Source organism: Plutella xylostella, chromosome 31 (genome assembly GCF_932276165.1).
Source record: "Plutella xylostella chromosome 31, ilPluXylo3.1, whole genome shotgun sequence".
Lineage (NCBI taxonomy): Eukaryota > Metazoa > Arthropoda > Insecta > Lepidoptera > Plutellidae > Plutella > Plutella xylostella.
This window is the reverse complement of record NC_064011.1, coordinates 1,793,665-1,818,243: the sequence shown is the minus strand read 5'-3', so window position 1 is coordinate 1,818,243 and position 24,579 is coordinate 1,793,665. Positions and strand designations below refer to the sequence as shown.

The 24,579-nt window shown below is 38.0% G+C and overlaps 2 protein-coding genes across 2 annotated transcripts in view; both read left to right on the top strand.

Annotated features, from left to right (window-relative positions):
• The first annotated feature begins 243 nt into the window (after positions 1 to 243).
• On the top strand, positions 244 to 19,892 carry LOC105398143 (CCAAT/enhancer-binding protein zeta). Its single transcript, XM_048632315.1, has 21 exons — positions 244 to 495; positions 722 to 833; positions 1,214 to 1,314; positions 1,467 to 1,554; positions 2,296 to 2,469; positions 3,953 to 4,062; positions 4,518 to 4,663; positions 5,103 to 5,238; positions 5,499 to 5,704; positions 6,510 to 6,684; positions 7,036 to 7,134; positions 7,531 to 7,702; positions 8,163 to 8,344; positions 10,458 to 10,593; positions 11,215 to 11,391; positions 11,872 to 11,956; positions 15,695 to 15,819; positions 17,407 to 17,520; positions 18,541 to 18,645; positions 19,086 to 19,187; positions 19,532 to 19,892. Exons 1-21 carry the CDS (start codon positions 337 to 339, stop codon positions 19,855 to 19,857), a joined length of 3,030 nt encoding a protein of 1,009 aa, XP_048488272.1. The 5' UTR covers positions 244 to 336; the 3' UTR covers positions 19,858 to 19,892.
• Positions 19,893 to 20,811: 919 nt separating this feature from the next.
• The window catches only part of LOC105385805 (ribosomal protein S6 kinase alpha-5), a 62,410-nt gene continuing 58,642 nt past the window's right edge, over positions 20,812 to 24,579 (top strand). The window contains exon 1 of the mRNA XM_048632160.1: positions 20,812 to 22,104. Coding sequence (XP_048488117.1) covers positions 21,510 to 22,104 — 595 coding nt within the window. The 5' untranslated portion in view covers positions 20,812 to 21,509. The remainder of the gene's footprint in view (positions 22,105 to 24,579) is intronic.

Genomic DNA, 24,579 nt, shown 5'->3' with positions numbered 1-24,579 from the left:
ACTGCTGGATAAAGGCGAGGGCCTCACTGAACGCAAAATGTATTTAGATTGGGGTTGGTACCTATACTAGCTTTGGACTTCTCTCGATTTGCCGGACAGTCATTGATATCTAGACCCGACAAAAATCTACGTGTAGGTCATGCTGCCATGCTGGATCATACAATCACAAAATTCACAAACTAATCTGTGATGCACTTGTACCTAACTTCATTACTTTGGTCTAAAAAACTGATTGATTTTCAGCTAACTTCAAGGCACAGAATGTCAAAAAATCTCACGCACGTGTTTGTGTTTTTATTCTAGTTTTACGAAAAATATAAAAATACATGAAATAAAATGAAGCACAAAAGGTTTGAAGAGAACATATTAGTGGACGAAGCCTATACTAACTACAGTCGGGCCGACAAGAATGAGGATCGCAAGAAAACCGCTGGTATTGCAAAGCACTTTGCAGAAACTTTAGAATACGATGAGAAAAAGAAGTGGTTTCATCAGGTAATGTAGCTTTATAATCGTGTATCAGTTAGTTACTGCTTCTAAAATTCAATACCAATAATGTGTACTGTCGAAATCAGCGAAATTTTCAAGAAATCGTTTAAATTGTTAGGTACTTTTACAGCATGCTTTATATTTATTTTACTTGTTATAATTAGTTCTTAATTTATAAAATATATAGCGCCTCTGTTCATACAACGTATTAAGTCTACTCTCCCTGTTACAGCTGCCCCAGGAGCCTCCAGTCTCATCAAAAACTTTAACCCCAGAGAAAATAGAAGAGCTTCGGAAGGAAGCTAGCAGTGCGTTGCACGGGGACACATTGGCTTATGAAACAAGTAAGATCTTTACATGGTATTTATACCAATAGAGCAATTTCGGTTATTTCATATTTCACATAATATTATAAAGAAGTAAGATTTGTGTGTATCCAAATTGTGTGTGTCTGTAACAAGAAACTCAAAAACGAATGAAGTAATTGCTTCACTATTTTAATACCAATGCTACTTTACTTAATATCCAATAATTTTCACAGGAAACCCTTTAAAAATTGTGTGAAGCTTGCTCATATAGGTTTTATAAAGTAAAAGATTCCAATACAAGGTGTGTAGGATAAGTGGCTGTTTCAGGAAGACGTAAAGACAAAATTCCTAAGGAAACCGCTAAACCAATTTTATAGTGATACAATAGTAAACTGTATTTTATTATCTTCTTTCAGAGTCCAACAGAAGTGGTTCATCAGATCAGCAATGGGCGAGGACATTGCTCAACAAGGGTGCTATTGGTGACAGAGTGGCCGCTGCCACTATTTTAATTCAGGTATATTTATTATTAATTAGCAACACTCTCATATTTTATTTGGACTTGGTAATCTGATTTACTGTCAGTAAAACTAAGTCACACTGATAATTCTGTTATTATTTTAGGGTAAGGTTTATAATAAGTGAAATAAAGAGTTAATTTATTTTCAGGATAATCCTATATTCAATTTGACTGCATTGACAAACCTTATAAATCAAGTGAAACCAGCAAAGAAGAAGGATGGCATTGCTATTATAGGTAAGATCATAGATAATAATTTAAGCTGTGTATTTTTCTCTACATAATATAGAAGGAATAATATTTTGGTACAGTACAGAATACAGAGGGCCTTTACAATCCCTGGCTTATGACTAGCTCTATAAAAAATCTTCTTATAGTGCCTCTCCATCATTGGAGGTTGGTAGTCAGCTCTTTGCAGCACTATCTATTCTTGGCTGGTTTAAATATTTCTTCCATTATAAAAATTGGCAGTAAAAATCTAGCTATATATATTTAAAAAACCTATTATCCGCTTTGAAGGCAAAAATGTTTAAATATTTCATTGTATTTTCACCTTACCTCCATGACATACTTTTGAAAATAAGGTGGCAACATTAGTAAAAGGTACTAAGGCACGGTTTCGCGATACTCGGTTAGATCATAACCAGGGATTAGTTGTTGACTTTTGACACATCTGTCAAGAATTTAATATGGAGATGATGTAGAATTGATGAACTAATCCCTTGTTATGATCTAACCAAGTATCGCGGAACCGGGCCTTAGGGCCAGTTTTTTGATCACTAGTTAACTCAACCATTAGTCAAAAATGGTGACCATTAGTTAAAAACCATCAAAATTCATATGCAGCTATCATGCTTGACACACGACTTGACTAATGGTTAAAGTTGACCATGGATCAAAAAACTGGCCCTTAGTTAGTTATAGGTACCTACCAAATACCAATATACTATTATAGCTAATACCTTCTCTCTCTTCCAGATGCCCTATCAGAGCTGCTAGTCTCAGAGCTCCTCATCCCAGACACAAAACTACGTACATTTGAACAGCACCCGCTGGCCGAGATTGAAGAGATGACTTCTGGCAATAAGCAGGCCAAGAGGAACGTGCTGAAACTGTGGTTCTATGAGGACAGGTTGAAGGAGCTATATGGGAGTGAGTATTCTTTTTTTTCTATTTTTGTATGTTTTTTTTATTGCTGTTTCTTTTTGACATTAGTAGAAGGTACCTACTACCAATTAACCCATAATTTTGTATCCAATGACAACACCAGCCTCCCATAAATCGACTGGCAATAACACTTTAAGTACCAACAAATATGTTGCATGCTTAAAGCATCCAAACTTGCTCAACAATAAATGATACTTACATTTATACACATAATGGAGCTTTTGTCAGTACACAGCTCTCCCCATGTCATGAAGTCATCACATCTGATAAAGGCTTCAAAAGCTGTTGGCAGATAAAGCAATATTTTTTTTTTCTCTCAAATCCAAGATGGCCTACTAGTTATTGTCAATGACAATTATTACTCTAAGGCAACGGTCAGCAACAGGCGGACCGCGGTCCGTTTGCGGACCGCGAAAGGTTGAACCTCGGACCGCCAAATATTGTAATGAAGGCGACAAGTATAAATGAATACGTAATATTTTGAACCATCCTAACTTAGTACCTACCTAATCTAATTAGTCTGTTTACAACATCGACATCGATCAAATACATCGCGCCGCCGCTCGCGCCGTCGAGTCGCCGCGCGCGCTCTGTTCTTATTTACTTATAGCTTCTCCAATGTCCATAATAATTATAATAAGGTGAACTCTGAAGAATTGCAGTGTTTACAAAAATTTTGGCCGATCTTAGCAACGAAATCGCCACAAGGTTCCAAGACTTTGGAGATATGGGCAAGCTATCTCTGTTTCATAAGACACCCTTTGAAGTTGATGCAGCCGCCGAATGGAGTAGATGTGTTTGCTAAGCAAAAGTCCTTGCTCCAAAGTTATGTTATTACAAATGGAAATAATCGATCTGCAAGAAGATGTGTCTTTGTAAATATATATAAAAAGGTGTCAACTGAAGAATTTTGGGACAAACATGTCCCATAAAATATCAAAATTGCAAAAAACTTGCCATTAATTTGGCGACTATGTTTGGATCGACATACATTATGCAAAACATGTTTTTCCAAAATGTTTTTTTTTTAACAAATATTGTTTGAGATTAACATACGCTTACTTAGAATACACTCTTCGAATTGCTGTTCTTTACGAGAACCAAACTATAAAAACCTGGCTCAGGACCGCCGATGCAATTTTTCTTACTGATTTTAGTAATAAATAGCTCTACTTAATTATTATCAAAAAAAAATTCTGGACCTTTTAAAATTTTTCGACCAATATCCGGACTCTACCTAAAACTACTTGCCGACCCCTGCTCTAAGGGCTGATTTTTCAATAATCAGTTAAAACTTATCTGGGGATTAATTCTGAAACTGTCGCATCTGTAAGTTAGTATTAGACAGTGACAGCAACAACTTTATTAATCAGATAACATCTATCTGACGATTGAAAAATCAGCCCTAAGTTGTCAACATATTTATTTATTCATTTCATATTAAATATAACGCCACAACTCTCCTCAGCATACGTGGAAGCGCTGAACAAGTTCGCTCACGACTCAGTGGAAGCTAACAAGGAGAAGGCGGTGAGCGCCATGTCCTACCTGCTGATGCACCATCCGGAGAGGGAGAAGGTAATTCAGTGGATATTGTTGAGTCCTGGAGTTTCTTTCTTCCCTTCTGTTCATAGAATAACGAGTACAAAAATAAAATGAAAAATTATCAAGAAAAAAAAGTTTTATATAGGTAATAATAAAAAAAAGAAAATTAAGTGCGAGTTGGACTTTACTACCACACTAGCGTACCATTACCTAGTAAAGAGCAATGCATTTCTTTTTACCATAACAAATAACTAAAATGCAAAAAGTTGCTGGTTCGATCCTCGACTAAGGCAGATATTTGTTTAAAGACGTTTGTGTCGTGCAATACCTCCAACCCGCCTGCCAGGCGTGGAGATTATGACAATAACCCTCCAGTCTTGGAGGATCTCATACCCTGCAGTGGATTATTACAGGCTGTGCTTATTTAGCCTTTAAAATAATTTTCGGCTTACCATACCACTTTTCAACACCCTCTATATCTCCCACAGATGCTGCTAAACAACATAATCAACAAGCTCGGAGACCCGTCCCAAGCTGTCGCCTCGAAAGTGGTCTACCACCTGTGTCAGTTGCTCTTCAACCATCCCAACATGAAGAGTGTCGTACTAGCTGAAATTGAGAAGATGTTGTTCAGGTAAGGATTTTATGAAATTTTTGTTTTCAGCGGTTTTGGCAAAATTTGTAACCGCGGAAATGCCACATTTCACGCGGATATACATTTGAGGCGAAGCTCAGAAACTGCTAGTTCTAAAGAGATGGTCTCTCATCTTCTATTAATTTTTTCCGATGTTTTCAAGTCAGGTGATTCAACTCACACCTCTTGTAGGTTGACTGGTTGAAATTGCTTTTAGCGTTAGGTCCACCCTTCTTACACTTGTATGAATATTTTTGCAATTAATAATTTAATAATAATAAAATGCCTCATATAATTCATAGATTTATTTTAATAATTTTACTGTATTGTATATAGCTAGGTACAGTTATAACAGTTTGTTGATATTCATGGATTATGCCTGTACTAAATATTCATAAACATTTTCTTTCTTACTCATCTATCTACCTTTCGATTTCAGGACAAACATCTCCCCGCGAGCGCAGTACTACGCGATCTGCTTCCTGAACCAGTTCTATCTGGGCAAAGATGACTCGAAGATAGCCGAGAACCTCATAAGAATATACTTCTCGTTCTTCAAGGCCGCTATTAAAAAGGTGAGTTTGTAAAACAAAGTACTAGTACATATTCCATTGTCTGTGACGGTGTAAGTACCTGCGTATGGCTCTCTCGAGTGGAACCTTTGTGCATATCCCCAAGGCCTTAACTGCCTTCCTAAGCTTGGACCATTTCCCACCACGCTGGTCCATTGTTAGTTGGTGGGTTCACACATTTAGATGTGCAGGGTTTTTAACAATAGTTGCTACACTGGCATTTTATTTGTGACAAACTAACTAACGCTTTTTACCACTTACAGGGTGAAATCGAATCCCGTCTAATGTCAGCAATCCTAACCGGAGTGAAGCGAGCCTACCCATTCGCAGACAAGGAACGTCTGACCCAGACGTCCACCCACATAGACGCTATATACAAGCTAGTGCACCTCGCTCGCATGAACATAGCTATACATGCGCTGGCTCTGTTGCACCATGTCACTGGTGGGGCGGAGAAGGACTCAGATAGGTGAGGTTATAACAATATATACAGGGTGTTGCAAAAAGAGTATAGAAGGGGTAGTAGAGAGGAGGCTATTCTAAAAAAACTTTTGTTATATAGGACTTGGGGTATTACATAAGTTTTGCATCGCGCTCACTTACATCGCGCAGCCTCAAGAGCGAGCGCGACGGAAAACTTTTTCAGGTCTAAAAAGCGCCCCGTAATAGCCCTTCTGTATAGACAGATAGACACAGAGAGTTGACATAGACGCTATATACAAGCTGGTGCACCTCGCTCGCATGAACATAGCTATACACGCGCTAGCTCTGTTGCACCATGTCACTGGCGGGGCTGAGAAGGACACAGATAGGTGAGTGTATAAGTTTAAATCTAGGATAAAATGTATATGTAAGCAAATACTAGAGTCCTTGACAGTGTTGATGGGTAAAAGATAATATTTTAACTGGTAGCTATATAAATAAATAATGAACACTAAGATTAACCACCTATTTACCTTGTAGATGTAAATGGCTAGCAAGTGTATATCAACAACAAAAAGACTCACTCATCATGAAGATATACACTTGCTAGCCATCTTCCATATTACCATTCCACAAGGAACTTTTTCGTCTAGTTAGTAGTTACGCATACGTAATGAATAAATTTGTGTAGGGTTGTAATTTTTCTTTCATCATATTATATAATTTGTTATTTCCATTACCACTGTGTTTACTTCGGGTAAACCCCTTATGGAGTCCCTCGGGATTTTAGCAACCTCGCTAGCGCAATCCAATTTCATCGCTTGAGTAAAAATACCATTCCTTCTCCACAGATTCTACACAGCACTCTACCGCAAACTAACAAACCCTGAAATCTTCAACACGACGCATTCAGCATTACTCTTCAGTGTCATATACAAGTGCATCAAAGCGGATACTAATGTGGAGAGGGTGACTGCGATGATCAAGAGACTGCTACAGCTGTGCGCTTATATGACTCCTGCGCAGGTCAGTTTCTTGTGTGAAAATGGTATATGTATTAGAATAAAATATTACAGTGCTAAATCTCTGTTGAATTCTATACTTTTGTGGTAAGACCAACTGTTTCTATCTATCCGGCTTGAAGGACCACTATTTGAGTCTCAGGCTCCTGGTATTTATTTTAATTGAGTTCGTAACTTCTTGAATGATACTCAGATAGAAATAAGAATAGACTGTATTATTTAATACAATAAGGCACTGATTGTGCAAAAGATCGAGAAATATGTTGCGCGGTCGCAGAGAGCGAGAGTGTGAAAAACATCAATTTACAATCACATGTACAATATGTACATCACTGTTTTTGTTGTTTACTTCCAGGCTTGTGGTATGCTGTTCCTGATATCTCAAGTGCTGAAGGATTCCAACAAGAAAGAAGCCATCAAACTCACTTGGACTAAGAGGGAATTGCCAGAAGATGTAAGTTTATTTTAGTTTCAAAATACATTGGTACTGTATTACCACAAAAAACTTTAAACATTGTTTTACAAGTGCTTAAAACGTAATTAGAAGATTTACTACGCATTTGATAGTGTTAAACATCTGTTAAATACTGTCATTTAGTGTTTATGGTAAGGCCCATAGAGTTTGTTGAAGTTTTATGACCAATATATAAGGTTTCCGTTTTTTCCTTTTGAGGTATGGAACCTTAAAAAATAATTGGTATAACAATCACCTATTGCATTGTTATTAGAAAAATGTTTACTGTTTGATATATTTTCGACAAATCTGTTCTGAAATTGTGTTTAAATCAATTTTATTTGTATAATTAATTACAAATTCCTATACAATACCTCATTAAACTAAACTAAACAGGAGGTAAAAGAAGAAAAGCCTGAAAAATCAGACGAACCGAACGCAGAAACCTCTACTACAGAAGTGAATAACACCATAGAGTCAGTGGAAGACACGACAACGGTCGAGGAAGTGAAAACTGAAGACAAGAAAGTGAATCTACTTATTGGTGATAAGAAAGATTTGTGGGCAGGTTAGTTAATTAATTTATTAATTATTATAGTAGCTTTTCTGTAAGATGTTTGCCTCGCGTTAAAACAGGGTTTCTAGTGGGAATTCAGAAATAAAAGCACTCAGGGACACTGTAGCTTTATAATGGTGAGCAATTTGGCTACGTACGAACGAACACGTATTTACTTACGAATGAGGAGAGAGGTTAGCATAAAACTAAAACACATTTTCCATCTCATCACACCTCTTCTAAAAAATTGCAAGAATTGCCTGAAAACACGCATGAAAATTGATCTTCTGACTCTCGTGTTTAGGGAAAATTTCTTTCTTACTAAGATTGTTTCTTAAAATTAAAACGAAATTTAATGATGACCGCACCCCACCCCATATTCTCCTCTTCATTTAATATTTACTATCGAGCGAATATTAACATAGATCACAACTGAACCACCCCCCACTAACACCCCCCTTTCTCCCCCCAGACGACGACGAAGAGCACTACGTAGACCTAAAGCTAGACTCCCAAGGTCAGGTCAAGGTCGCGCGCCGCCGCGCCGCCGCCGCGCCGGGCTGGCTGCACAAGACGCTCGCTCGGGCTGATGATGATGATGAGAAGCAACTGAAGAATTGCATACTGATGAAGAAGACCGCTAATGTTGATAAGGTTAGAAACTGTTGCTGTCGCTTTTTTGGTATGAAGGGTTTAGGTGCACGATTTCGACTAAAATATACCGTCTAAAGGACTATTCGACTGGTAGCAAGCAATATCATACAGGTTAGTTTATAAAATATAAAGAAACTAAATAAAAATGGCGGCCTAAATTTGTAGCAATACAGTTATAATTACAGCTGTATCCGCTTATAAAGAGCAATATTAAAAATGGCGGGTAAAATAATAACAGTGTCACAATATACAATAAGAACACCAGATAGACCTGAAGCCAGACTCTCAAGGTCACGTCAAGGTCGCGCACCGGGCTGGCTGCACAAGACGCTCGCTCGGGCTGATGATGATGATGATGAGAAGCAGCTGAAGGACAGCATACTGATCAAGAAGACCGCTAATGTTGATAAGGTTAGATACTGTTGATATCACTTTTTCCCAGCTGTCCGCCGATTTTCGACTAAAATCAACTGTAAATAGCAAGCTTATGAAGGAAACCGTTAATATTGATAAGGTTTGATACTGTTTCTGTAATTTTTTGCTGATGGAGAGTTTAGGCGCCTAAATGCGCACGATTTTCTACTAAAATCGGTCGCTAAATAGGTGGAAATCAATTGCATACAGGTTAGTTTAGTTATAAGATTCATAAATAAAGAAACAAAATGATAATGGCGGCCAAATTACAAAGAAATATGTTTGATAACTGTGTGCATAAAGAAACAATATTAAAATGGTGGACTACAAAGAATGCGTTATTATAAGGTAATAAGATCCCTACGTAGACCTAATACTAGACTCTCAAGGTCATGTGAAGGTCACTGGCCCGGGCTGGCTGCACCAGACTTCGTGTGCGAGTCCGACGCGCACATGGCCGGTTTTTTAAATATACAAAGTGAAGCCCCTAGTGGTCACAATGATGAAACAAATGACAGAAGGTGTACTTACGACATAACGTTGTTTGTAAAACCTGTATTTAGGGTGGTGTTTACAACAGTGCTATTCGCTATATCAGTGGTTTCATCCGTTTTTTGCATAACAAAATTGCGTGCCTCTGGCGGAATAATCATGAAAATTATGAGAGATTATATTACGAACACATTTTCGGTTTCCACACTAGTTAAAACATGTAATTTGCATATATAATTCCAGGAAATAACCTCCTACAGTCCCTACATGCGCAACCCCGTGTTCGCGGGCGCCACTCCGCGCACATCGAGCTGAGTGTACTCGCCCGACACGCGCACCCCACTGTGGCTAGATACTGATAGTGTGTGGAAATGGTGGACAGTCTAGTGTCTAAATTCTTTACTAGATTATGTAAAGGACGCCATTTTCACAATTATTATTTTTTTTATTTTTTATTTATAGACACTTTATTGCATACTAAAAAAATAACATACACAGACAAAATACAAATTGAGAAGAAGTTAGTACACAAAGGCGGGCTTATTGCCAAAAAGCCAATTATTGTTTTTTTATTCACAAAGCTCATCTAAGATACGAAATCAAATGATTGTAATAAACCCGAAACCGCGACAAATCGACACAAAACACACTAACCACTGCGATTTACTTATAATACCAGATACTTTATAACTGAGCTGAGCGTGCTCGGCCGACACTTCCACCCCACTGTGGCTAGATACTGATAGTGTGTGACAATGGCGGACAGTCTAGTGTCTAAATTTCTTACTAGATTATGTAAAGGACGCCATTTTCATAGTAATTGTTTCTTTATTCACAAAGCTCATCTAAGATACGAAATCAAATGACTGTAATAAACCCGACATCGCGGCAAATCGACACAAAAGACACTAAGCACTGCGATTTACTTATAATACCAGTGCGCTCTGGCTTTATAACACTAGGCTTAGTAAGGGTTGTAATGGTTTTCGCCGTTTTCCATTACAAAGTGGCGCCTCTAGCGGAATTTACCATGAAACTTTTGACACATAATACTTACCGTATTAGAAACCACTGCGCTATCCGCTGTATTTATAACAAAATGGCGCCTCTAGCGGAATATACCATGAAACTTTTGACAGATGACGCTGTTAGGCAGTAAGAAAACTAAAATACCTGTATTTAGGGTGTTGTTTATTATAATTTCCAGGAAATAACCTCCTACTCTCCCTACGCCCGCAACCCCGTGTTCGCGGGCGCACATCACTCGGCGCACATCGAGCTGAGTGTACTCGGCCGACACTTCCACCCCACTGTGGCGTTGTACGCGCAGAGGATTTGTAACAGTGAGTTTATACATATTCATTGCTATAAGATTAAGGCCCGGGTCTCCTATTTACGCCGTAGGCCGCGTCACGATGCTCACTACGTCTACGCGCCAACGTCGGCGTGTGAGGGAGACCGCATCAGTACATTTCTATAGTGAGCATCGTGACGCGGCCTACGGCGTGACGCTGGACGCGACCTACGGCGTAAATAGGAGACCCGGGCCTTATACTTTTTTTACATACATATTATGGTCACGACTGTAATCCCAAAAGGGGTTTTTTAAAATTAAAAATAGTTACCCCCATTATCTGGCCGTTCACAGATGAAATTAATCTGTCACACAGTGTTCTTATAACTATAACCACTGATATTCTAATATAAAAAGAGGAACACACGACATATAGCCCTCCCAAGTGCCTCTCAAAGTATTCTCAAAGTTGAAGCGTGCAATAAAAGATAGTCTTTTCTCATATAGTAGAAAGAATACATGTTTATGGTCATGAAATACATACACTGCCACCAACTTATCTGTTCTTATATATTTTCTTATACAATATGTTTTTAGTTTTTGTGAGCATGGTCAATCTATAAAAATATCATAACTGTCATTGCTTATAACCATTGTAACCCCTCCACAGACCAAATAATCCAGTACTCCGGCGACCCTCTAAAAGACTTCTCCGGCATCCGTTTCCTGGACCGCTTCGTGTTCAAGAACCCGCAGCGGAGACCTGAAGTGAATGAGGATGAGGGAGTCAAGACTGTCCGCGGGTCGCACCCCAAGTTCGCTGTCAGGAAGAATTATGTTGCTAAGGGTTTGTAGATTAATGTAAATTATGGCTATATAAATTCCGCCGCAGAAAAAATCTAGAAAGAGTGGTTTTGTTTTGTAACACTAGCGCTATGCTACGACCGATGATGGAACTTCTCACTGAATATAAATATGTTCAATATAAGTAGGAATTGTGTGGCTAAAGGTTAGTATTTAATAAATAAATATGTGAGGACATTCACACACGAAAATCCGATTGAACTAGGCGTGTAATATGGGTGTTGGACGGCTCATATATCTACATGAATTCATAGATTGATGTAGAGTGTTGCAAAATATGTTTAATCTTTAGACAACCCCTAACGTTACTATAATTTATATAACATCATTATGTGCGCTATAATAAAAGCAACACAACACTCTGTCCTCGGCCTTCATCATTCACCCAGACAGTTACTTTTATCAGAAACAATTTTATCTGTTTAGTCATAATGTTTGCAATCATGAATTCATTATATTTCAGGAATAAGGAGTATACCGGTGACATCATCGACGTACCTGAACGAGGACTCCAAGAATATCCCAGTGGACGAGCGGTTCCTTTACGAGTAAGTGACGGTATTCATTATAAAAATTGCAATGAAGGCTGGAAGGTATCCCTTTTAGCCCTAAGATCGCTTATAAAATAAGTCTCTTTGTTATAAAAGCAGACAGTTTATTCGTGAAACAAAAAATGTGACTATTGAAAAGTCTATTCTAAAGTAGAATGGATTTACACACTATATCAAACTCAAATATGTTTCATATACATACCTACATACATACACGCTCACGCCTGTCTCCCAGAGGGGTTGGTAGATATTACAGATTTAATACAATATGTTTCAACAACTACATATTTCTAGGTTCTACCTTTTTTGGCATAAGATTTATTTGCCTAATCTCGTATTGCATAGTAACGTTTGGTCAAAGTCTCGTTACGCCGAAAATCGTATGGCATAAATCTCGTTTAGTAAAAAGTTATTTCGCATAACATTGTTTAGCCTAATAATGGTATGGCCAAATCTTGAATAGCCTAATAATGCTATGGCATAGGTTTATATAAATAAAGTAATAATATTCGTTTGGCTTTAACTTTGACGGAGCGTCTCCCTACACAGCGCAAACTGGTGCCTTGTATTGTTTCCGCTGTTTGGAAAACGCTCCGCTCCGCTTCGCTGCGCTCCGCTTTGGTTTTGATGAACATGTGCACCTAACACGCTCCTCCTCGCTTTGCTCGTCGTCGCACCTATTTTTAGGTTTCGATCTCATGGGGGTTGTAATAATTATATTGGTCGTTAACTTTCGATTTTTTGATCATACAATATCGTGATTTTCGGGATGTAGGAGAAAAATACCACAATTTGTACATTTACTACATACTTAATATATTATTTATTAAGATAACATTACGAGAAACAAGATTATACATAGGTATAGACGAACATAAATTTGAGCAAACGAAACTGGGTGCGTATTGCGACGTATAAAAACGAAATGTATAATTTCACATTAATAACGTTCAAAATATATAATGAACGTTACGTATAACAACAACATCTATATTTTCATAAGGTATAAGATTCAATTGGTATAACTTACATTTCATATAATATCAAAATAACTAACACTCAAGAGGACTCATATCAATTCGTATAACATACATTACGTATATCAATTAAAATATATACTATCATTTTGTATAAAGTTCTTCTCATATCATACAGGGTGTCCCAAAAGTCAACGTCATCCCTTAAAGGGCTGATAGGTCAGCTCATGAGAGGCCAGAATATCACAATATGACCTTAGTAAAAACTCGATAATTTTCGAGATATTGACACTTTTATAAATTTGCTGAAAATCGACACCTTGGATCAGTTTTTTGCGTGCCGTCGGTACAAAAATCCATATTGTTAGAATTTGTTTGGTGTTGCATCACCCTGTATAGCCCTGCTATTGATCGCAGTCAAAAAAAATATCGAGTAATTCTGTATGTTTAAAAAAAACACGGTTTTCAAAGTCATAAAAGGTAATCGTATTTTTTTATAAACAACTTTGACTCCACATACTGTAAAAAAAATATACCACGCAAACCTGGCACCTTATTTGAAAAGATTGCTCATTTAATGCAGTTTCCAAAATGGTATGAAACGTTGCTATTGTTTCAATTAACAAAAAAGTTATTGCTATTTTAGTACAAAACGACCTCGATGTAAAATTGTTTGAAGGAAATTTATCTGACTGAATTTATTAAGGGTAAGTCATGTTGGAATGAGTAAAAGTAAAATAGGTGATGGGGTCAGCCGTGGCAACATAGATGACGCAAAAATAGCTAAAAAAAAACTTACCTTACTCTTATAAAACATATTTTGCGTTTTTTACACCTTATTTAAAAAAGCAAACATTTATTGACTTTTATTTCTATTTCTCAAAATTATAACACCACATTATTATATTAAGTACATAATCAGCAAAAAATAATACTCATTAATGGTCATAACCATAATTTTGAGAGTTTGGTTTTGTTTAACAATAACTTTAAAATAAATAACAATAATTAGAGGTAATGTTAATGACAAACTGATCTGTCCCTTTTTATGTGTAAGCGTTTTACTTCATTATATCACACATTAGCACTACTCAGGAATGTACGTTACCATGCGCTACATTTATGGGGAATGTGGAGTTGCTATAGTCCACTTTTTTCGATAAAGATACTCAAAATGCGTTTTTTTTTACTAACTGCGACAACGTTGTCTCTTTTCCCACTCCCGGCCACACCACCTATTTTACTTTTACTCACTCCAACATGACTTACCCTTAATAAATTCAGTCACATAAATTTCCTTCAAACAATTTTACATCGAGGTCGTTTTGTACTAAAATAGCAATAACTTTTTTGTTAATTGAAACAATAGCAATGTTTTATACCATTTTGGAAACTGCATTAAATGAGCAATCTTTTCAAATAAGGTGCCAGGTTTGCGTGGTATATTTTTTTTACAGTATGTGGAGTCAAAGTTGTTTATAAAAAAATACGATTACCTTTTATGACTTTGAAAACCGTGTTTTTTTTAAACATACAGAATTACTCGATATTTTTTTTGACTGCGATCAATAGCAGGGCTATACAGGGTGATGCAACACCAAACAAATTCTAACAATATGGATTTTTGTACCGACGGCACGCAAAAAACTGATCCAAGGTGTCGATTTTCAGCAAATTTATAAATGTGTCAATATCTCGAAAATTATCGAGTTTTTACTAAGGTCATATTGTGATATTCTGGCCTCTCATGAGCTGACCTATCAGCCCTTTAAGGGATGACGTTGACTTTTGGGACACCCTGTATATGTGTTTAATTACCCAACGCCGTCAAACCCCCTAGCACCAAAACCTAAAGATAGGTGCGACGACGAGCAAAGCGAGGAGGAGCGTGTTAGGTGCACATGTTCGTCGAAACCAAAGCGGAGCGCAGCGAAGCGGAGCGGAGCGTCTCCCAACATAGCTTCAATAATAATAACGCTGTGAAAAACCCTAATACCAAAACCTAAAGATAGGTGCGACGACGAGCAAAGCGAGGAGGAGCGTGTTAGGTGCACATGTTCGTCGAAACCAAAGCGGAGCGCAGCGAAGCGGAGCGGAGCGTCTCCCAAAATAGCTTCATTAATAATATCGCTGTGAAAAACCCTAGTACCAAAACCAATGATAATATATTTGTTTGTTCATTATACATAATGATATTATATCCGTTGAATAATATATGTTATAAACGTTATATATTATGAACTTTATATGTTTTAATCGATATATCAATTGAAATTATACTTTTTGAACGTTATTCTTTACGAAATTATGTATTTAGTAATTATGTCTTTCGTTTGTTATGCACAGTGATCGGTATACTTAATAAATTTATATCATATGGGCATATACCTTGTGAATGTTATACCATTCGTTTTTATACCTCGTATTACTTACCCAACGAAACTTAGGTGTTTAAAGATTGTGCCTAAAGAGTTTTAGACGAAACGAGCCTTATGCCACATAAGTCTTGGCAAAGTGATGGTTCGGCCAAAAAAGTTTAGACCATACGAGTTATGCGAAATGAGTTTTGGTCAATAAAGATTATGCGAGATGAGCGGAACCCATATTTCTATTCAGCTAGTTCAAGTTGACACCAACCGTTACTAAATTAGCTGGCTGATCGACCCGTAGTGAATCTCGGACGCCCCACCTGGGTGGCGCCCAGAAGGCTGCCCAGGATAGGATTTTGTTTAAAACAACCCCCCTTTCCCCTACCCAGTTACCTCCAGAAGCGTCGCTCGGCGAAGGCCTCCGACGACGAAGACAGCGACAGTGACAACGACTCCGTGACCAGTGAGGACTTCGAGCAGTACCTGGACTCTGTCACCGGCACCGCCGCAGCAGGTATTATATACTTAGATAGACTGATAACATAATAAACCGTCACTATACAACATTTTTTAAGAAAATTTATAAGTTAGTGCAATATATTCAGATTCAGCGTCAATCAAAACCGTTATTACTTCCTAATTTACATTTTTTTTGTATAGTGACGGTATTGGAATAAGAGTGCGCCATGCTCACGACTGTTATCCCCGAAGGCGTAGTCAGAGGTGGCTCGCAAGCGAGTCACCCGCTTTTGGCTGTACATTTGTACTCACGTGATAGGTCGCGAGCCGTATCGCCGTTTTCACATCTAGAATATCAGGTACTTAGGTAGAATATCAGTACGACTCCGTGACCAGTGACCCCCTGGCCACAGCCAATTGCGGCGCGGCGTGCGGCGCGGCGAGCGGCGCGGCTAGCGGTGAGCGCCGAAAACAAACGCTAGACAACGTACGAAGTATGCCACAGCTAGCCGCGGCGCGAAATGCGGCGCGGGTTGACTGGCGCGGTGCGCGGCGGCGGCGGGCGGCGCGGTGTGCGAGCGAAACAAATGTACTAGAGAGTATCGAGGCGGCCACAGCTCAAAGCGGCGCGCGCGGCGGCATCAAGTGGACGGACTAGCCAACGCGCGACCAAAACAAATAATTTTGTTAACGCCGCCGCGGTCGCAACTGGTCGAGCTGTGGCATACCACCGCAATCCGCACCGCCCGCCGCCCCTCACGCCGCACCTCATCCCGCACCGCTGAAAGCTGTGGCCACGGCCTGAGGACTTCGAGCAGTACCTGGACTCTGTCACCGGGACTGCTGCACAAGGTATTAACACTTTCCCGTGTTTCACTTTAATTTGTTTAAACTGGAACACCACCAACTCAAATTTATAATTTCATTGTAGAAGCGTAAACTTTGACGTGGTTATGACTAATTTATGAGCTATCTACAGAGGCGCGAGCATAGGATTCGATACTATTTTCGAATCTACACGAAGGGTCGCTTTTACCAAACGCTAAACGTATTTAAATCAAATTTTAAATACATTTTGTACTAACTGACAGACGTATGACAGGCTACTAAATACGTTTAGCGTTTGGTGAAATTTCACCTAACATATGAAAAAACAAATGTCACTTTTGGAACTAACTTTGCCTTACATTTTGACAGTGACAGTTGACGATACGGAACGTTAACGGAGGATCGAAACTTGTGCTCACGACTCTGGTTATATGCCATCAAACTATTGACAGGGTAGTTAACCTAACCAAAAACGTATGAATGTAACTACTACTAAACCAACCCATAACTTCCTAACAAAAGGCAAATACATATTTAATTTAATACTCCAGACTACTGATCCGAAGGTCCCGGGTTCGATTCCCGGCTGGGGCAGATATTTGTTCTCGGGTCTTGGATGTGCCCGTAAAATGGCAATAGGCCCACCCCCTATTACATTGGGACTAACATAACACTCTGGCGAAAAGTGGGTGCAGCAATGCACCTCTGCCTACCCCGCAAGGGAGTACATTAGTACAAGGCGTGAGTGTGTGTGTGTGTGTATAAGCTATAATTTAGTGAATTACTAATAATAATGATTTTTATCAATTCACAGAAGACTCGGACGAGGAGCTAGACTTCCTGACTGAGATGGAGAAGGCGAAACAAAACAAGAAATCCAATAAGAAGAGCAAAGACGAGGATGAACAGAGCGATGATCAGTTGGGAGGTATGTGTTTAAATAATTTGAGAAAACAGTGCTTATTAGTATAATAATTAGTATACAGGGTTTTGCAAAAGTGGTAACTATAATTAGCCGAAATAGGGGTTATAAAAGCTCGGTATTCTTTGCAACTATTGGAAAAAGTAAATAATACAAGTTCCTATTTGTAAAAAGTCACGTTACTAACAAAGTTTCTATGGAGTAGACATTCATTTCGCAAATGACAATGGGCGTTTTGGGACCTATGTCCAATAAAGACGAGACATACATCGTTGGATAGCTATTTTCAAGTGAGCAAAAAAGTATTATGACGACAAATCCGTATAAGTTGTCCATTTCGAAATATATTCATCGGAAGGAAGTATTTTTCTATGGCATTGCACTCTCTCTTTTGATGACAGTTAGCGCGTAATACACGTAAACACGTATTATTGAAATTGGAAAAATTACTTTGAACTGGTTTTATTTACAGAGATAATAAAAAAATATAATATTATATGAAATATGATCATTTTGTTATAAAAAATATAAAAAGAAAGTGAAAAACTAACAAAAACATTAAAATTACAGAAATAAAACATAAAAACTTTCAAGGTACGATTATACTAATTGGACAGTAAATCAAGACTAGCGCTTCCGTTATTCATATTCTGCTAAAAAATACCTTTTCAACGACGTATCACTCATTCCTATTGGTGCTGGTCCCAGCTTCCATAAATTTTTGCCCATCATCATTTCTAAAAGTTGTAGAGGTCGGATCGACCCCATGAGTCACGACTTTCGGATATTTTTTTTAACATTTAACTTAACACCGGCAACATAAAACATAAATGATAAAAACGCGTCGTGTTGACCACCTCAGCTGAGGCAGGGAAAAATAATAAAGGTGCTTCAGGGGGTTCTTTAACGAATTCTTCTCCACAATGACCGTGGCTTTTGCAAACTGTGGTAGACTTATTAAAATATTTTTTCACTAGACAAATAATTCTAAAATTTTACTTCGAACAACGAATATTTCAATTTCAGGTGACGACGACGATGATGATGAAGAAAACGAAGCTGGCGGATTCGATGATGATGATGATGACATGGAGGGCGAGGAAGGTGGGCTTGACTTTGGTGATGATGAAGGTATGGTATAGTTTTTACTTCTTAACTGTTGTCCACTTGACGTTTCTTCTTCTTCTTCTTCATTCCCGCTACTCCCCTTACACTTTACGTTTGGTCATAAAAAAACGAGGGAATTTCGGGAAAAAAATAACCCTATCCATGTGTACCTATAATCTATGATGTTGGCTTTCTACATAATATTATGCATGTGCTCTTTTTGAGAAACATCAATAGAAAATTCCGTGTTTAAAGTTACTTATTAGTACCTATATTTTTCATGTTCCGTATGTCTCTTATATTGTTAAGAAATATGAGTTATTCTTCACTCCATTACAATTACAATACAAAAAGAAATTTTGAAAGTCCATAAACCAGCTCAAAATACCTATTTTCTACCACCCAACTTTATAAATTAGCTCAAAACGACTTTTCACTGAAATCCCTATTGTTTCCTTGTACAGAGCTACTCCTAGAAGGCAGTGATGATGAAGAAGATCAGATTGAGGTGCCGGGCGCCAGCGGGAAGAAGGGGGGAAAGAACAAGCTGGGGCTGAAGCTTAAAGGTATGCTTCACATAACATTTTATATTCTACTGCTGTATCTGCTGAAGAACGAATGATCAGCGTAGTAGAATATCAAGTAGAGTATACGAACAGGCAAATGTAACGTAGGACTAGAGAACAAAAACTATGCAGCGGATAAAATATAGGAGATTATTTTATTCTTTGCAAGGCATATCATGTCAGTGTCCAAAATTTATAACAAAAAATCTTTTTTGTGTGGGCTTTTGTTTCCGTTGCGAAGTTAGCGTCATCGGATTCTGTGGTTAAGTGGCGCTCTTTGCCAGATGCGAAGCTCATTAATTTTACAACTTGTCAATCACTAAAGTTTAAACATCACTTTGCAGGCAAAGACGACCTCGGTTCCCTCTTCGCTTCGGCCGAAGAATTCTCCACACTCCTAGAAGACACGGCGACCAATAGTAAACAAGGCTCCAGTAATGCTGTCTCTAACACAGACAACTCAAGCATGAAGCAACTAGCTTGGGAGGACACCAGAGACAAATGGCTCAAAGGTTACAACAGGAAAATGCACGGCGCTAAAAAAGGCAATTTCAAAAAAGGAAAGAAGCCACAAAATGGCGGATTCAACAAGATGGCGGATAAAAAGGCCGGGAAAAGGAAAGGGGGGAGTATAGGTGCGGCCGCGTCGAAGAAAAAGAAGTTTAAGTGAATGATAGTTGTAAATAAATGATTGTTTAATGTGTATTTTTATGCTTTTTTTTTTAATTTGATGCCCTTTATTTAGTCCCCGACTGAGCGTAACGGCTTTCACCCCTTGAGTAACAATGTATTCAATGTTCACCTGTTATCTCTGTTTTATTCATCTTAGCTTAGATGTATAATTTATGCATGTTTACATAGCTCCCTGACCTCTAAAACAAGCAAGGCTACATGATATTGATTTTACCTTGAAAACTAAGACATTGTGTTGTACCTATACTTGAATATAGGTTTCACTAGGCATAAACAGCTCTTCAGTTATTCGTATCATTCGTATGATACGTAATGTCTAAGTTTATATTGGTTGGGAAGGTACTTATTAATTTGATCCACGAAATAGGTATTATTATTATGAAAGAGCTACAAGTTTTACGTGCAGGCAGTTAGTTCGTTACCTCTGTAGCTCCATGTTTTATGAATGGAGTTTATATGCCTGTTAGATTGGATACCCGAGCTTTTCGTAGTAGATAATTAGTTACAAACATCGATATCGTCACATTTTACAAATAGGCAGATAGGTAAGTATCTCAGTTAGTAAGTCTTATTCTATTGAAATTAATTACGTAGCCCACCAAATATTTTTCAGGTTGAATGCTATTTAAAGTTCCATTAAGGTCCCAAGGTCAAGTATGATAAATTTAATGTAGGTGCTTCTTCCTTTTCCTTTATCATAAGATAAGGACCGCACAAGAGCGAGGTTACGATTAGCAACTCCTTACAAAGCAATAATATTGCAAAATCGAAAGTAAGTAGGTACCTACCATTACTGCTAAATCGATTAGCAATACATAAATATGCAACGATTGAATGTCCAGTCAGCCCATTTGTTGACCGCGCAATGTATAGCGTCGCTTGTTGACAGAAGGATCAAGTTTAGGTACCTATACACGATACCTATAGATATTAGATAGGTATTCAGCGCGCCGCGATAGCTGCGCTGTGTTTCTATGGAAAATAAACCTCAGTGACCGAAAATACGCGTCATTTGCACCGAAAGCCATTGCGTGTGTACCTGCAACTGCAATATTCACCAACAAGTTGTTATTATTTTGTGAATGGACTAAAAAGCGCGGAATTCTCAGTGCATGTTAGTACAGACAAGTTATTTATAGCCGGTTTGTGTGTGATTTGACTGTTTTATGTGACTTTTTGTGTGCTGGGCGGAAACCTGGGAATTTGAGTTTAAATATACGCATAATATTGTGTTAAAATAACAATAACTATACGTTAAATTCCTTAAATTAGCTAGATGCGTTTAATTACAAACGTTCCTGTTTACGGAGTTCAGTGTATCGAACTATCTACATACTAACAGAAGTTGGAAAAGTGTATAAAAAATTCTGAAAATAATTTTTAATATTTTCAATAATATTCCCGAATTAATATTTTTAATTCAGATGCATTGTATATCCTGTTGTTTGCATTTTATTTAAATTGGTAACAAATTATATGTGTACAACGGAACGTAACAATCAGGAAATGGCAAAAGGGCAAAAACAAATCTGACAACTATATTGACAGCTTGATAATTGCCAGATGAAAAATACTTTCTCCAAACTCAGACATTTTTAAGTAAAACTTGTCTTTGGCTATAAAATCAAGATGGATTTACCATTACCAGATTATGAAGAAGTAACGAACATATCGGATACAATAGTATCCTCAACCACAACTATGAGTGACAGTCTAGCTTCACCAGACACAACAGATACATTTCGCATGAGCTTGGATAACTTTTCATTGATTGGTGAAAATGTTACAATTGGAGAAAGAAACCTGTCATTTGATACTGCGGCCTGTTTTAATGTTGCTACCCCATGTTCTTCAACGCCAACAGTTGATAAGGTTGACCCCTTCATACAAGGAACTTCTACTCCACTGCAAAATTCTGCGACACAAATTAACCGACCGAAAAACTTAAAGTTGGATATAAGAAATGAATTTTTAAAACCATCGCCTGTTGCAATTATGTCGCCGGCAAGAATGTTACAATTTGAAATGGACAAAACCTCAAGCGCGACGCCGACAATGAAAAGAACTCCAATAGACTTTGACTTCTTCACAAAAGCAAATTATGAGAAATTTATGTTTGAAGAGCTCAAAGATGAGGAACAAGCAAATGAAGAGGACAAGACAGAGAAAGAGTTTGAAGAAACACCTGTTATCGTGAAAGCTGTTCGTCATGAAATTGGATATGGTATGTATTCATTTTATACTTTTGTAGCACCGCCCGCTGGCGTCGTGAATGCGGCCTAAGATCCTTCAAGAGGACCTCGTCTAATTTCCTACTATCGTCTAACTACTTTCTTATTTCGTCCAATATTCTTATGTATGTTTGACCAGTTTGACCTACCGCCTACTGAATTTTATATAGAGGTTCTAATGTCGCAGCCCTTTGCTTGCAGCAATAGAGTGGCTCTCAGCTGCCGAATGTACCTATGTGTAAATTTAATAATCATTTAATTCAGATCGGTACAGTAAGGGCGAACTTACCCACGTCCCAGACATGTTTAAATAAGCAACGTTCCATGTGGGAGACGCAGAATAATAATTCAAGTACAGATATATTTTATTAAAATTACCTACTTATTTACGTCATATTTCATATTGTCTGTAGGTGTCATAGTTTTAAGCATAAATTGTAAAGGTGTTGATATGAAGTAATAGTTTCTGCTACAAAATATAAGAAGTAATATTTATTATACAATTTAAAAGTCAGTATTTATTAATGAAGAATTAAAGAATTAAATGATGAATTAAAGATCCGTATTAAAAGTTATGACCTTCAAATCGTTTAGGGAACCTACCCATAAGCTGTTCAAAGATTGTGAGGTGTTGTCAGTTCGGCAATTATACATACTAAACGCAGTGTTAGCACAACATTCAAAAACTATTTATGATCCCCAACTTAAAACAATCAAACGAAGGCATGACATTATTTGTCGAACTCAATCTTTTAACACTATATTCACTAATAGATTCTTTTGTTTTCTTGGACCATATATATACAACAAATTAAATAGCAGTTTAAGTTTATACCCAAACTCCAGGGCTGTAGCTAAAAAAATACTGCAAAAGTGGCTCATAAACAGAACCTATCAGGAAACTGAGGACTTGTTGGTTGTTGTTACCTAACTAATTAATTAGTAGAATTACAGCTAGATACATTATTTCATTGCTATTATTTTATTTTATTTTTTGTTAAAAATCCTTTGCATCTAATTTCATGTTACCCATAAATAATTATAAAATTAATTACCTACACTATAAACTTCATTATAAACTTTATTGTTTGTTTAATTTAAATAGCAACTCAAATTCTCTTAGTACTTATCTGTATGTAACTTAACAATGTAACAAGAGTAAACGCTCACAAAATACCTTCATTGTCAATACTACATGTACCTACTGGCTAGAAAAACATTTCCTCCTATAGTACAGGCTAGACCTAGTTTAGGTGGAATTAAAAATGTAAATAACACATTCCTAGATTACCTAAGTACCTATATTGAGCACTGTTAAAACACCAATAACTTAAAAAAAAAAAAAAAAAAAAAAAATGTTCAGAAATAAACAATATAATAAACAACAACAAAAAAAATTGTCATTTTAGGTTCAGGGTAAAAGTTTAGAATAAAATAATGATAATCCATTCGTGACGACTGGCAACACTGGTTATTTTTCTGCGTCGCGCTGAGCGAGCAAACGTCTCCCTCGCGCTAGCATTTTATAAATATTTTTATAGTTTACATATCTAGTTAGTTATATAGCAAATTAAACTGTTAATATTTGTAAAGCAAATAGTGTAGTGACAGTGTAAAAAATATACACTAACGAACTGTGCCGTGAACGGATTGTGCCCGCAGTGTAGTGTTTTTTACGATTACCTGGATTGACGCGTAGCTAAAGTGCAAACGAACCGAAATATTCGGTCTTAGGAGCGAATTTCGATAATAAAATAGTGTGAAAGTACAGTAAACGCGAGTGAAATTGTCAGCTAACCGACCAAAAAGGTTGACATTCGGAAAGGACAAATCGCAACATGGAGAAAGGTTTTCAGTTTGGTCGGGTTATCTGACGTTAGCAGCGCCACCTGGTGGCGACAAATTTGCGGGTCGCCCGATCGTCGGCCGATTATGCTTGCAAAAGAATATACGTGTCGCCGATAGGTACTTTCACCAGTAAAGTTCAAAGTAGATTTATTTTTAATTTATTTCCGTCGGTCCGCGCGCGGCGTGACGCCCTCACGCTCGCAACTGTCGTTACGACGAAAAGTTTGTGGTGAAAAAGTGTGGTGTTTTCGGTGCTGATGGTGTTGAGCGGCGGCTGACACGATGGCCACCGGCGAGATGTCAGTCCCTGACAAGAAGCCCGAGCACGAGTCCGGCTACTATGAGGGCAGCGACCAGGAGGGGAGCATGGAGTGCGGGTGCCCCTCGCCAGTAAGTTCCAGAAACTCCTCGCATTCCACCAAGCTTAAGAGGAGGAACTCTAAGGGCAAGATGCCGAGTAAGAAGCTGAGGTCGGACCAGGCCAACGGGGTGTGCAGCAAGCACAGACAGGACAAGAGTGTGGAGATAGTGGAGTGCAGTGGCGGCGAGGGGAATGTGACCAAACAGCCGGAGACGGTGGCCGCTGTGCCGGGCCCGAGCAAGCGCAGCTCGTCTGTGGA

Coding starts and splice junctions, on each gene's coding strand:
- LOC105398143 (XM_048632315.1), top strand. CDS start 337: ATGAAGCACAAAAGGTTTGAAGAGAACATATTAGTGGACGAAGCCTAT. Junction 2,470..3,952: donor GTTGAAGGAGCTATATGGGA/GTGAGTATTCTT, acceptor AACTCTCCTCAG/CATACGTGGAAGCGCTGAAC. Junction 10,594..11,214: donor CGCGCAGAGGATTTGTAACA/GTGAGTTTATAC, acceptor ACCCCTCCACAG/ACCAAATAATCCAGTACTCC.